A 14,562-nucleotide genomic window follows, 5' to 3' on the forward strand; every position below is an offset into this window, starting at 1 on the left:
GGCACTTGAGGCACAGTGCTCCCAGGCACCTCCCAAGCTCTTCCTACCCAGAGGGTCTTCTCAGAAAAAGCCCAGCTCACAGACTTGCAGCAGACAGACTCTTTAGAAGTCTGTAAAATTTTAAATTATACTAAAACACACACACAGAGACACACACACACACTACAAAACATAATAACTGCAGTGGGACAGGGTTACACAATCTTGAGCTTTTTCATACCTTACTAAATGCCCCTCACAGAGCACCCCTGCTCAGGGAAGCCCACAGGTCCAGGGGTGAGGTCCCCACCCCATCTTCACCTCAGGGCACCTTGCTCCTGCACGGCAGTGATGACACATATGAATATGTGCCTGCTTCTTTTTTTTTTTTTTAAGATTTTATTTATTTACTCGTGAGAAACACATAGAGGCAGAGACATAGGCAGAGGGAGAAGCAGGCTCCCTGAGGGAGGCCCAATGCAAGACTTGATCCCAGGACCCTGCGATCACGTCCTGAGCCAAAGGCAGACGCTCAACCACTGAACCACCAAGGCGTCCCTCTGTGCCTGCTTCCATCGTGGTTTGATTAATAATGCCCCTGCTGCCACCACCATCACCACCACCACCGGATCATCAGCAATCTGAGTTGGGGCCTGGTCTGGGTTCTTGCAGAGGGCAGGAGGCCTCCACAGAGCATGTATACAGGAGGAGGTCAACATGTATTTATTTGGGGGAGTAAGAGAGCTGGGCCGTGAAACCTCAGGAGCATCCCTATAGGGCCTGTTTGATGGGCCAGAGTTAAACCCAACCCGATCCCTATAACTATCCTTATGACCTTGGGCAAGTCACTTTGCTCTCTGAGCTTCAGTCTCCTGGTGGCAAGTTTGTGGGTCAATTTATAAGCCAAGGACTTTCCTCCACAATGAAGGGCATTCATTATTCATGGTTCATGGTCATGCACATGCTGTGCATGAATCCAAAGGGTTCTGACCTCTTTGGTCTCGTTTCTTCCTCCTGATACTGAACCATCAATTCAATAGTATCTCTTGAGCTCTGAAGGCCAGGCACAGAGGCCACGGAAGGGAGGGAGACAGTTCCTGCCCTCCTTTAGCCCCCGGGCTGGCAGGCAGAGAAGCCCGTGAGCATGCTGACCACAGAACAGACATGGTGTTGCACACAGTGACCAGTGTGAAGATGAAGCAGGATAAGGAAGGGGCTGGAAAGTGACAGGGTGTCAGGGAGGAAAGACAGAGTCTCCAAGCCAGCAAAGGCCACATGGCCAGAGCCCAAAGAGCAGGGCAACTTGTGGAGGGCCACAGGGTCAGGAGGGGAACAGGGTCCATGTCACATGAGACTCTGATCAGCTTGGAGAGGGGTATAGACTTTTACTGCAAGAGAAATGGAAGCTCCTGGAAGGTTGGGAGCAGGGCAGTGCCATCATTTGATAGAGGAAATGGAGGGAATGGTGGGGAGGGGCGGGATGGAGAGACCAGCAAGCAGCTACTACAAATACAGGGCCTTTTATATGCGAAGCCAGCAAAACTAGGACCCAGGATGAGCGTACACATGGTGCCCCCCGTCACTGGGGAGCTGGTGACAGTGCTAAGCCCCACTGTCCTTCCTCTCAGGCCATAGACAGAGGGGCTACACCCCAACCATAACTCAGATAGGAATTCCTGGAGAGAGAGAGAGAAAGTACATTAAACCCTCATTCCTGAACAAATAATAGCAATTTAAGCAGCAATGATAATTGAGAACAGAAATATGGAATTCCTCTAAAGAATGAGCATTAAGTCTTTCTCAATAAAGGGAAGGCTCATGACAAATGCATGTCCACTGTGACAGAACATTCTGTTCTGAGCGCCTAAGGCCAAGGAGAGGGAAAGAACTCTCTGAAGGCCTGTAAACACCCACACTGAGGACAAGACTCTGATGCTTCTGAAACAGTGTTCAGCTCATTGCCGCAGTCCCAAAGCAAAGCGCAGTTGTGAGAAGCGGTGATCATCTGAAACTCGTTCAGTTGAGGTCAGCGGTTCAGTAGTTAGCTTGTTCGGCTTTTCTTAAACGTGCCTTACTGTGTTTAGAAAATATAAAAGGCTCAACTTGTAACTTTGACATTAGGAAAGCCAGCCCTCTTCCCAAGGATTTTTTAGCTATAGGAATCCTGACAGTTCATTTGCTAAACCCAAAAGCAATATAATGGTGCGCGCGCACGCATGTGTGTGTGTGTGTGTGTGTGTGCATGTGTGTTGGGGGAGGGGTCTGCACACTGTCTTGCTTCCACCCTGGTAGCTGCCTGGGGGGATGTACCCAATACATAGGATTGTGGCTCAAGTTCAATTTGGCTGCAATCTGTAGGGAAAAAATAGAAACACACGACTCTTCACGTTTCTTTCTCAACTCTGAAGACAAGTATTTGCTTGCTGACATCAAAATACCCTGTCTTGAAAAGAGCCATTTCCAAGTTTGACTTCCCCATGCAAAAAGCAAGATGGTAGCATTCACACTGAGGCAGGTGTAGCCTTGCTTCTCAATGGCCTACATTCAAGGGACGGCTGCCATGTTTGAAGAGCGGGACAGCCACTCCTCACAGTCTACCCTGTCGGGGCCACCTACAGACCAGACTCCTAAGACCCTTCTCTCAGAAGATGCTTCTAGGATCAGGAGGTGGCGACCTGGTCATCAGAGGCTTCCTGCTGATGAGTAAGGCAGGAAGGCCTGGGAACTCAGCTCCTGGGGGCACAGGGGAAGGAAAGAGAGAGTGGGATCTCTCTGCCTTCTGCTGAAAAGGAAGGGGGGGTCAGCATCTTTGTCTTCATTTACAGATCCACTGGCCATCCCTCCAGCACAGGAGTGAAGAGCAGATCTCTCTCTTAAAATTTAAAAAATGGACATATCCATTTCCTTAGCCATTCCCCTTACAGAAGGAATCACTGTCAATACACTTGTATACAGTGTGGACACTGTATTATTAAAACATTATGAAAATTTAGAGGCACAGCGTCTGGCTCTTGCTTTCAGCTCAGATCATGATCTCAGGTCATGAGATCGAGCCCCAAATTGGGTTCCAGGCTCAGCAGAATCTGCTTGAAGTTCTCACTCCCTCTCCTTCTGTCCCCCCTCCTCATGCTCTCACTTGCTTTCTCTCTCTCTAAAATAAATAAATATATCTTTTAAAAATTATGAAAATTTTAAAGAATTAGGAAACTAGAATATCATCATTTGCCAAGCACCACCATAGTAATTATTGCAGGCAGAATCATCCATGGAGAGGCTAAGATTAGGGGATGGAAAGAGGATGAGAAACAAGATATTTGTACAGACTCAGAATACCTCTCCACAAGATACCTGTAGATGACAAAGGGAAATGTAATTACTCAACAGTGAGGAAATCTGCCAAACACCCCCCCACCGCCCGTAACCAAGTGATTGATCTTAACGTCACCAGGAAGGAGGTCCACTGATATGATGGACCCCTTAACAGGATGCCCTGAGAAAGGCACAGCATCACTTTGACAGTCTCCCTCCTGAAAATGCACTATCTCAGTCAAATTAAGGAAACATTAGGCCAACCCAAACTAAGGAACATCTGCAAAGTAACTGGCAGGTCTGTTGAAAAGTATCAAGGTCATGAAAGACAAAGACTGAGAAACTGCCCCAGATTTTGGGGAAACTACAGAGACGGGACAATTTAAATGCAAAATGGGGGGGAGGTGGATAGAAGGAGGGTATTATGGGACAGATGGCAAAATCTGAATAAGATCTACACTTAATTTATAGTATTATATCATCATTAATTTTCTGGCTTAGAGAATTATACTATGGTTATAAAAGATTACGGATTGGGCAGCATGGGTGGCTCAGCAGTTTAGCGCCGCCTTCAGCCCAGGGTATGATCCTGGAGACCCAGGATCAAGTCCCACATCAGGCTCCCTGCATGGAGCCTGCTTCTCCCTCTGCCTGTGTCTCTGCCTCTCTCCTTCTGTGTCTCTCATGAATAAATAAATAAAATCTTTAAAAAAAAAAAAGATTGCTATGAACTAAATGTTTCTATTTCCCCCTAAATTTGTATGTTGAAGCCTAATCGATGGGCAGCATTAGGAGGCGGGCGTTTGGGAGGTGCTTAAGTCATGAGCCTAAGGGTGGAGCCCTCGTGAATGGAGTTGGTCTCATAAAAGAGACCCCACAGAGCTCCCTCTACCCTCTGCCATGTGGTCCTCACTGGACACCAAATCTGCCAGCACCTCGATCCTGGAATTCCCAGCCTCCAGAAATTTAAGAAATAAATTGTTGTTTAAGCCACCCACTCTGTGGTAGTGTGTTATGGCAGCCCCAGTTGACCAAGACAGGGAAGCTGACTGAAATAAAAGATCTATAGAAATTCTGCTTATTATTTTTTGCAACATTTCTGAAAACTGAAAATTATTCCAAAATAATGTTTTTTTAAAAAAACTGTAAAAATGTTAAAAAATATATATAAAATGATATATATAATGATATAATAATGATATATATAATGTTATATATAATGTGTATATATTATATATACATGTATATATATTTTATATATATAATATATATAATGTATATATATAATGTGTGTGTATGTATATATATATATATATACACATATATAAAATGATGCTGATTGAAGCATACATAGCCTATAATAGTTAAAACTAGGAAACCACTGGGGCACCTCGGGGGCTGAGTCAGTTAAGCCTCTTGATTTTGGCTCAGATCATGATCTCAGAGTTATGAGATCAAGCCCTGAGTCGGGCTCTACGCTTTGCGTAGAATCTGCTTGGGATTCTCTCTCCCTCTCCCTCTGCCCTTCCCCTGCTCTAGTGCATTCTCTCTCTCTCTTTCTCTCTCTCTCTCTCTTGCTCTTTCTTTCTCAAATAAATAAATAAAATATTAAAAAAAACAAACAAACTAGGAAACCACTTAAATATCCATCAATTGAGGACATGAGGAATCAACGATGATCCTCTCCTTCAATGGAATGCTGCATAGCCATTAAAAATGAGGTGGCTCTTCAGAAATGATTGCAAAATATTTTTGTGGAGGGAAGCAAGTTGCAGAACAAAAGAACATCATCCGGTCTTTGTTTACAAAAAAATATATATATGGCTCCTGGGTGCCTGAGTTGGTTAAGCGTCCACCCTTGGCTCAGGTCATGATCTCGGGGTCCTGGGATCGAGTCCCACATGGGGCTCCCTGCTCAGTGGAGGATCTGCTTCTCCCTCTCCCTCTGCCTCTCCCCCAGCTTGTGCTCTCTCTCTCTCTCATTCTCTCTGTCAAATAAAGAAGTAAAATCTTAAAAAAAGAAAAGAAGATACATATATAAGAGGATGTATAAGAGGAGAAAAGGGTCTGGAATAACACACTGTTAATATTAATAATGAGATTATGTAGGTGCAAGTAGAAGAAGGGAGAATGCTCATCTTCCACCCTATTCAGTTCTGTAACATTTGGACTGGGGCGGGGGGGGGGGGGTGGACAGCGAGTATATACCACTTTCTTCATAATAATAATGAAAGATAGAATGAAAATTTAGAAAACAAACAGGCCACTCCTTCCCCTGACTGGCTCTGCAGCCTGCCGCCCAGGACCGGAATCATGGATCCCAGCTCCACATGCAAGCTGATTCTGAGTTGGCTGCATGTGAGCCCTGCAGGGGGACAGCACTGTGTCCGCACAAGACTCCTGGACTCAGTTCTCTCCATCCTTGGTAATGAAAACATACCCAATTCATCATGACTCCTGTGATGGTTAATTTTGTGTCTACTTGGCTAGGCCAGCATACCCAGATACTTGGTCAAACATAAATGGATGTTGCTGAGAGTTTTTTTAATTGATATCATTGACATATTATATTAGCTCCAGGTGTACAGCATAGTGATTTGACAATTATATCCATGACAAAATGCTCACTGTGGCACGTGTAGTTACCATCTGGCATCATACAAAGTTAAATATTATTGACTATATTCCCTCTGCGGTACTTTTCACCCCGTGTGGCTGTTGTGTCGCTGGAAGTCTACCTCTTACTCTCCCTTCACCTATCTGGCCTGCCCCCACTCCTCTCTGTCAACCACCAATTTGTTCTCTGTATTTATGGGTCTGTTTCTGTATTTGGGAAGGGATTTGGAGTTTGAGAAAGGTGGTCCCAGGAAGAGAGGGGTAAGGGTCTTGGAGGCAGAAACTCAGGGTTGGTCAGGTGTGGAGAGAGAGTAAACGAGGCTGGAGCTGGAGCACAGACTGGAAGGAAAGAGGACTAGGGAGCAGGTGAGGTGGGGTGTCAGAGACCCTGAATTCAGATTTCTCCCAGTGAATGCTGAGTAGCTGCCTGAGGGATGTGGGTGGGGGCTGGTGAGAGGGGCGGGGCCGAGAGGGGCGGAGCTGTGAGGACAGGGTGAGAGGGGTGGGGCTAGGGAGGCGGGGCCAGGGGCGGGGCTACGAGGTGGGGCCGTGATGGGGAGTCCCTTCTCCCCACTTGCTGTCTATGGTGCTCTTCTCCTCATCAAACGCCCACTCGATTGTGAGGTTCTTTCAGGGTGGGGAGCATGTGCCTTTCATCTTGCCCACACATATCCCCATGCTCTGTACACAGAAGGTGCTCCATAAATGCAAGCTCCGCTTGTTTCCAAGCGTCAACCCGCCTCCCGAGCAGCATGTGTTGAGGTTGGATTCACCCAACGGGCCAGAAAGGAAGGGCAGAGCTGGCTAGCCCCACAGCCTTTACCTCACGAGGTTCGCACAGGGCCCGGGCCACCGGCAGCTCTGGTACACACGCTGGACCACTGTCTCTGAGCCGTTCTGCACCTGGCAGGACACTGTCCGCGTCACGGTGTGATGGCACCAGTGCCTGTGGGGAAAGCAACAGTCATGTCAGCCCTGCCTATTCTTGAGGTGCTGCTGCAAGTCAAGGAGGGGTCCCTCCACAAGGTGCAGGGTGGGAGGGGAGAGCTCATTCTCCTGGGTAAGGGGTCCATTAACATCATCAGTCCAGGCATAAGAGGAACAGAGAGTACCCACACCTCTTGACCACCAAGTCCAGGAATCCATCATTTCAGCCACCAAACCCTCGTAATGAACCCCTGCCCATTGGGAAATCCCACTCTGGTGAAGAAGCCTAAAAAGGAAGTGATTACAACCCACAGGAACACCAGGCCATAGGTGCAACCAAAGGATGCACACAGGGAACTATGCAAACAGAGCAAGGCACCCAACCTGAGTCCCAAGAAAGGCCAACCACCTGGATACTGAAAGATAGGAGTCAGCCCAAGGCAAGTGCAATCACATGCGACCCAAAGGCTGGAGGAAGGGGAGCCAGGAGAAAGGAAGTGGCATGGTACCTGCCAGGCTAGATGTGGGTCTTATCATCAAGTCAGTGGAAAGCCACTGAAGGACTCTGACCAAGGGTAATGACCCAATGGGTCCGAGTTTAGAATTTCTCTGATGCAGTGTGAGAAGTGTGGAAGCCTGAACTGGGGCATGGCAGTGGGGGGCAGAGGACATATGCAAACAATATGGTGATTGAATCCAGATGGCAGACAAGCACAGGCTCCCACTGCCCCCATCCCCCCAATCCTAGAAATTTAAAAACTAAAGATAAGTCCCTGTTGTGACATCAGCAAGATGGCGAGACAGAGGTCCCCCACTCATATCTCCCCTCAGTAACAATGATTTGGCAGCCATCCATGGATGAAAATGCCTTTGTAGGAGCTGTGGGATTTCTGTAAACCATACATCTTATAAGGGGTTAATATCTGAAACATACAAGAAACTCTAAAGTCAATAGCCAAAAGACAAATAATCTGATTTTAAAATGGCCAAAGGAGCTGAATTGACGTTTTTCTAAAGAAGACATACAGACAGCCAAAAGTATATGAAAAGGTACTCAACATCACTTCGTCATCAGGAAAATGCAAATCAAAATGAGATACCACCTCACACTTGTTAGGATAGCTATTATCAAAAGGACATGAGACAATAAGTGTTGGTGAAGGTGTGGAAAAAAAGGAACTCTGGTACATTCTTGGTCCCAATGTACACAGATACAGCCATAATGGTAGGTTCCTGAAGAAATTAAAAATGGAGCTACTGTATGATCCAGGAATCTCACTTCTGGGTATATATCCGAAGAAATAATATCAAAATCTAGAAAAGATGTCTGCACTCCCATATTCATTGCAGAATTACAACAGTCAAGATGTTGTAACAACAACAAAAGTGCCCACCCATGAATGGATGGACAAAGAAAATATAGAAAATACATACACAGAGAGAGACACACACACATGATGGAATATTATTCAGCAACAAAAAAGAAGGAAATCCTACCATTTGCAACAACATGGATGAACCTGAAGGACATTCTGCTAAGTAGATAAGCCAGACACAGAGAGACAAATACCATATGATCTCATTTGTGTGTGGAATCCAAAGCCATCCAACTCATAGAACTAGAGAGTAGAAGAGGGGTTGCCAAGAATACAAATGTCCAGTTATAAAACGAATAAGTAGTGGGGATCTAACATACAGATTAGAGCTATATGTATGTATATTATTATATGTATATCATATGTATAATCATGTGGTGATTATAGTTAATAATATCATATTGCATTCTTGAAATTTGCTAAGAGAGTAGCTCTTAAGTGTTCTTACAACAAAACAAACAAAGAAACAATGGTAACTATGTGAGGTGATAAATGTATTAACAATCTGTAGTAATCATTTCACAATGTATATTAAGTCATCACATTGTATACTTTTGGGGAAAAAAGCATAATGTACAACGTAAATATGCACTTAAATTTGTTGATCACAACTCAGTAAAGCAGAAAATGTAAGTATATAAAAATAAAAATCAGATCCTTACAGCACTGGAAAACAAGAAGCAGTGGACCAGAAATTTTGAGGAGTGCTTGAGAGACTGGAAGTAGGCAGAACTAAGTTGAAAGAGGAAAGCCCAACCCAAAACACACGGGGAAGATTCCAGATTGGTGCTAAATGTGGGTGCAACTAGGGAGAAAGTGATATGGCTACTGGGTTAGGGGAGGGACCCAGAGTGACTGTCAGAGGACCATAGTACATGGAGTCAGACAGATAGGACCTGTATTCCTACTCCTGCTGTGTCAAGAATCAGGCATTGGATTCACCTGCCTTGAGACAGGTGTGGTTGGAGAGAGTGCCTCAAAAGCTGATGACCTCCAGGAGAAACTGGGACTCTCTCAAGTTTATACAGCCAAATTCTTTTTTTTTTTTTTAAAGACTTATGTATTTACTTCAGAGAGAGAGAGAGAGAGAGAGAGCACGCAGGGGGAGGATCAGAAGAAGCGGAAGAGAGAGGCAGAGAAGCAGACTTCCCGCTGAGGCTGAGCATGGAGCTCAACAAGGGGCTCAAACTCAGGATCCTGAGATCATGACCTGAGTCAAAACCAAAAGTTGGAAGCTCAACCAACTGTGCCACCCAGGCACCCCTATACAACTGAATTCTTGCACACTCCTTCTCTACCCTTCATCTATAGTACCAACCGTCCAAGAGTCAAAGCAGCCATAAATAGTAAAGCAAAGACGAGCTAGTGGAAACCCCCAAATACCAAGAAGTTCAAATTATTCGAGAAAAAAAGGCCAACACCATGAACAAAAGGCACCAACTCAACAGACAATAAATCACACCTCAGGAAGAGACAATAAAGCAAACTGATGAAGACAGTTTCTTAAAACATAATTAATGTCCCCAAAGAGATAAGAGAATTGTGCACTTGTAAAAAAACATTATGAAATGGAAAAAATGAGATCTATTGGAAATGAAATGTATGACTATAAAAACCAAAAGCACAACAGATGGGCTGAAAAATCTGAATGGACACTAGAGAGTGAGCAGATGAGCGGGAAATCCGAGCCATGAACTTTTCAAGGATGCACTACAGGGGAAAAGGAGGTGGGAAGTGTTGGGGGGAAAGGTGAGAGACCCAGAGGACAGACCACGTGCTGACAGGTCTGTCCATTAGTAGCTCTGGAATAGGGGATCGGAGAGAGCCAAGGAAAGTACATACTTGAAGAAATAGTAAAAAGAAAGTTCAAGAAAGACGTGATTTCTTAATCCAAAAGAGCCCACCAAGTGCTAAGCAAGGTGAACACAGACAGACATATGGTGATGAAATGTCAGAACCCTCAGGATGGAGACAAAACACCAAAAGCCATAGAAAGGAAAGTAACACAGATTACCTACAATAAACTGAAATTAGAGTTCTTAGCAGCAGCACCAGAATCATCAAGAAACACAGTGTTTTCAAATTTCTGAGGGGAAATATCAACTACCCAGAATTCCATGCCCAGGCAAGCTCTCTTTCAAAGGCAAAGCCAAGATAAAGACATTTTCAGGGGTGCCTGGATGGTTTAGTCGGTTAAGCATCTGACTCTTGGTTTCAGCTCAGGTCATGATTCATGGGTTGTGGGACTGAGCCCCAAGTTGGGCTCTGGGCTCAGTGGGGAGCCTGCTTGAGGATTCTCGCCCTCCTCCCAAATAAATAAATAAATCTATTTTTAAAAAAAAAGAGACATTTTCATATACACAGGAACTTAGAAAGCTTACGAGTCACCTTTTCTGAAAGAATCACTGCAGGATGTACTCCAGCAAAGTAAATGGAGGATACAGAAGAAATATATTAAATATGAGAAGCAATTATGAGCAAATAAATAGTAATAAGATTTAATAACAGGGGATCCCTGAGTGGCTTAGTGGTTTAGTGCCTGCCTTTGGCCCAGGGCATAATCCTGGAGTCCCAGGATCAAGTCCCACACCGGGCTCCCTGCGTGGGGCATGTTTCTCCCTCTGCCTATGTCTCTGCCTCTCTCTCTGCCTCTCTCTCTCTCTCTGTCTTTCATGAATAAATAAATAAAACCTTTTTTAAAAAAAAAAAGATTTAATAACAGCCTAGCTCTACAATTCAAAGTGATCTCAGTATGGAAGAGATCTGTAAGAGGGACAGAAGTGAAAGTTGCTGGAGTTTTTGTCTTGTTTAAGGAAAGGACACAGGTGCTATGCAACTTCAGGTATAGCAGAAAAAGACACAAATATATCTTTCAATTTGAAAACGAATACTAGCAAGGATAGAAAGAGGACACAAAACTGACAAACAATGAAAAAAATAAAACAAAGGAAAATTTAATTTATCCAACAAAATGCCAGAAAAGCAAAAAGGTAACAACAGAAAACAAAATAATTAGAAAACTCTGAAAAGAGAAAGAAGAAAAGAATCAACAAAGATTCAAGCAGAAATGAATGAAGTAGATTTACTTTAAAAAGTGAGCCAACAAAACAGGTTTAAAAAATTCAAATAGACAAAGCTTATAACAATTCTTAATGAGCAAAAGACACAGAGGAGAATTTCAGAGATTTAAAATCATTCCTAAATATTATGTGTAATCTTGCATCAAAACTAAAATCTTGACAATTTTCTAGGCAAATCTATATTACCAAAATTTGCAGTCAAAAAGCATAGAAGTGATTAAGTCCATCCCTCTCCCCAAAGGCACCAGGAGACCTAGTTCAAAACCTGGTTCTGCCACCAACATTCTCTGTGACTTGAGCAAAGTGATGTCCTCTCTCTCTGAGCCCCAGTGAAATATAAAAAATTCTACCTCTCATGGTTATTGTGGGGACTATAGGGATAGATTCAGGTTCGTGGTGCATAAATCATGCAGCACTACCTAAGCCGAGGTATCACTGATTGGCTGGCTATCAAAACCCCACAGTGTCCATAAAAGCATAGGGACTGACCTTCCCATTTTGCAGCTGCGAGAAGTAGTGGGCAGTTAAACCTCACTGTCTGTAGCTCAAACTTGAGGCTGAGCTGGGAAGGGAATCCAGTCTTTTAGCCCAGAGGATCAGCAGGGTCCCACCTCCCCAGCACAAACCTCCACTCCTGCCTCTGCCAGATTGGTCTGGAAATTATGCAAGATGTCAGTAGTCTGGGCCCTTCCTTCATCTCTACCAGGGAGCATCAGTGCCATCTCAGGCATCCAGCCTGACTCTCTTGGGGATGCACCAAACCAAGGACAGTGCTCCATCCCAACATCCGCCCCTGTCGGCCTGGAACAGACAGGCAGTCCAGCCATCTCGAAATCACGCCGGGTCGGGGTTTTCTATAGGGAAATGAGCTGTGAATTGCAAAACATTTTCAAATGCCTCGATTCATCATATCCAGACATTTGATCTTTTAATGGGCTGTAAATGGCTTCCCAAAATCAAAACCTGGCCAAAAACAACGAAGAAGGCAGTCAGAGACAAGGGAAGAGGGATCCAGGCCTGCTCAAATGGAATTCAAAACCCTGTTCATCTCCAGGCCTCACAGTTCCAGGGAATCTTGGTGTCAGGCACTCGGCTCCCGTGTGGGGTCCCTCTTAGGATCCCTATGACCTGAACATTCTATGTCTCCTGTTTGTGAGTGACATCACAGTACCACCCACTCCCACCCCTGCCCATGATGGGTGCATACTGGGAAGTAAACAGAGCTGTATGGACTAGAGAATAATTTCACCCACAGAATGGCTGGGCAGGAGACATACATCCCTTTTAAGAGCCTTCTAGAAGAACTGGCCCAAGAGCACAGAATCTGAGAGTGGGAGGGCTGGTCCTCGAACTGCCTGGCAGTGAGGATGTCCTCAGCAGCCTTCATCAGGATGGGAAAGGGCTGGCATTATCTTTGGGCAGCAAATGTCTCTTTTGCACCTCCCCTCCCCCTCCCCAGCTGCCTTCTCATGGAGGGTCCTGGATGGGAAACTCGCTTTCAGCCTTGGAGATAGATGGCCTCCTGTCCAGGTCCCTTTCCTTAGGAGATGAGGTCTGCTCCCTGATGGGGTAGAGCAACTTGACCCTGCTCCACGAGACCCAGAGGCTATTCTTACAGCAGTCTTCGCCATGGTGTTTGGCTCCATGGCTTGGCCAAGTTATGAAATTCTTAGTTTAGGGTCTTTTAGGACAACAAGTACTAAGTGGCTTCAGGAAATCATGGCACAATGGAATGGAGCGCCTTCAGGACACTCCCTTGGCCCATGCCTACCTCTGAATATAACTAACCAACCAGTCTCCAGTGCTGCCTGCTACCCAGGGAGATGCCAATATGGCAGCTTTTCCTCCCCATAGCCCTGGTCTCACCCCAAACACCGAGCCCCAAACCTCCCCAGTTCTCCCATCTGACCTTTGCTTTGGGACTTGATCTCACTCACACTTCCCCTCCATCCCCAGGACCCTAAGCTCAGAGCCTGAACCAAGCCCCAGGGCTCTGACAGTGCCCTCCCTTCCCGGGAGGATCATCCAGTCTGCCCCTTTGCTCCTGTCCCATGCTCTGCTCCAACCTTCATGTTGAGTCACTTCAACATGCTTCCCCTTGAACCCCAACATATAGGCCCTACTTGTCTGGGCAGTAGTCACACATCTTTATAGCCCATGGGACACTTCAATCCTGAGCACATCACTCTCCAGACTCAACTGGATCCATGTTGGTGACCAGCACCACTAAACTGGTCCTTTTGCCCAGAACTCCCAGAAGCAAATTGCCACAGACTCCACCTTCTCCCTCCCTCACTCCCCATGGCCAATTAGCCCCCACACCAGGCAAGTCCCCCTCCTCTGCCCCTCTCCTGCTCCCTCTGATATTGCACCTGGACAGTCTTGGTACCTGGTCTCCCAGCCTCCAGCCCCATCTCCCTGCAGTGTCCTCTACTTGCCACCAGAGGGCACCCCCTAAACCACAAATCTGTCCTGTCCCTGTCACTTCCCCCCTCCAAACCCTCTCTTAGGGCCCCATCCCTCACAGCTCCCACCCACCTCCCTGGTACCACCTCCTACCACCCTCAATCTTGTCACTCAACTGTCACACTGTCCTCCCTGGCATGCCACCCCACCTTCTTCAATTTGACCAACTGTTACCCTACCAGTCTTCATTCAGTTCCATCCCCTCCTGGAAGCCCTCCCTGATCCCCTGGCCAGGAAAGGACTCCTGCCTCATGCTTTACAGGGTCTCGTGCATGCCCTATCTCAGCCCTAATCGTACTAGAAGCCTATAGGCTCCCAAGGACGGTGGACCCAGGGCAGGCCTCGTAAAGGTATGCAGATCTAACCCCGATGTCCCCGCAAGACCTTGTCTCATGCAATTGCACTCACTGTTTCTCGGGCTCTGCTGTGTGCTGGGTCCTGAGCCCTAGCAAGAGGTTGTGGCCACCCATCTCAAGGTTAAGGGTGTTGAGTTTAGGCCCCTCTCCACCTGGGCCTGATAATTCTAATTATCTGGCCATACCCTACCCCAACACCCAGGACCAGTTCCAGGCCTTCTGCCTGCCAGCTGGGCACACAGGAGCTCGGGGGGGGGGGGGGGGGAGGGATGGGGATGGGGACTCAGGTATGCGGCCTGAAGGCAATGGCTGCGGGGATGAGCCATCTAGATGATGCTGAAAACATACCCTTGGAGCAAAGGCCCTGGAGCTTAGCTGGTCCCCCAGAGAGATGCAGGCAGAGGAGCCAGGTCCTCACCCCTTCAACAACTCTGGCACAGTCAGCCCGCCTGG

General features: G+C 46.3%; 1 protein-coding gene across 5 annotated transcripts in view; it reads right to left on the reverse strand.

Moving 5' to 3' along the window:
* COL26A1 (collagen type XXVI alpha 1 chain) overlaps positions 1 to 14,562 on the reverse strand; it is a 194,953-nt gene that overhangs the window by 141,089 nt on the left and 39,302 nt on the right. For 3 of the 5 annotated variants that reach the window (XM_038539198.1, XM_038539194.1, XM_038539195.1), the window contains exon 2: positions 6,728 to 6,850. In XM_038539198.1, the coding sequence (XP_038395126.1) occupies positions 6,728 to 6,850 (123 nt within the window). Of the gene's footprint in view, positions 1 to 6,727; positions 6,851 to 11,776; positions 12,406 to 14,562 lie in introns of those variants that run through there. The other 2 variants (XM_038539196.1, XM_038539197.1) reach the window with 2 other exon arrangements.

Source organism: Canis lupus, chromosome 6 (assembly GCF_011100685.1).
Source record: "Canis lupus familiaris isolate Mischka breed German Shepherd chromosome 6, alternate assembly UU_Cfam_GSD_1.0, whole genome shotgun sequence".
NCBI classification, from domain to species: Eukaryota; Metazoa; Chordata; class Mammalia; order Carnivora; family Canidae; genus Canis; species Canis lupus.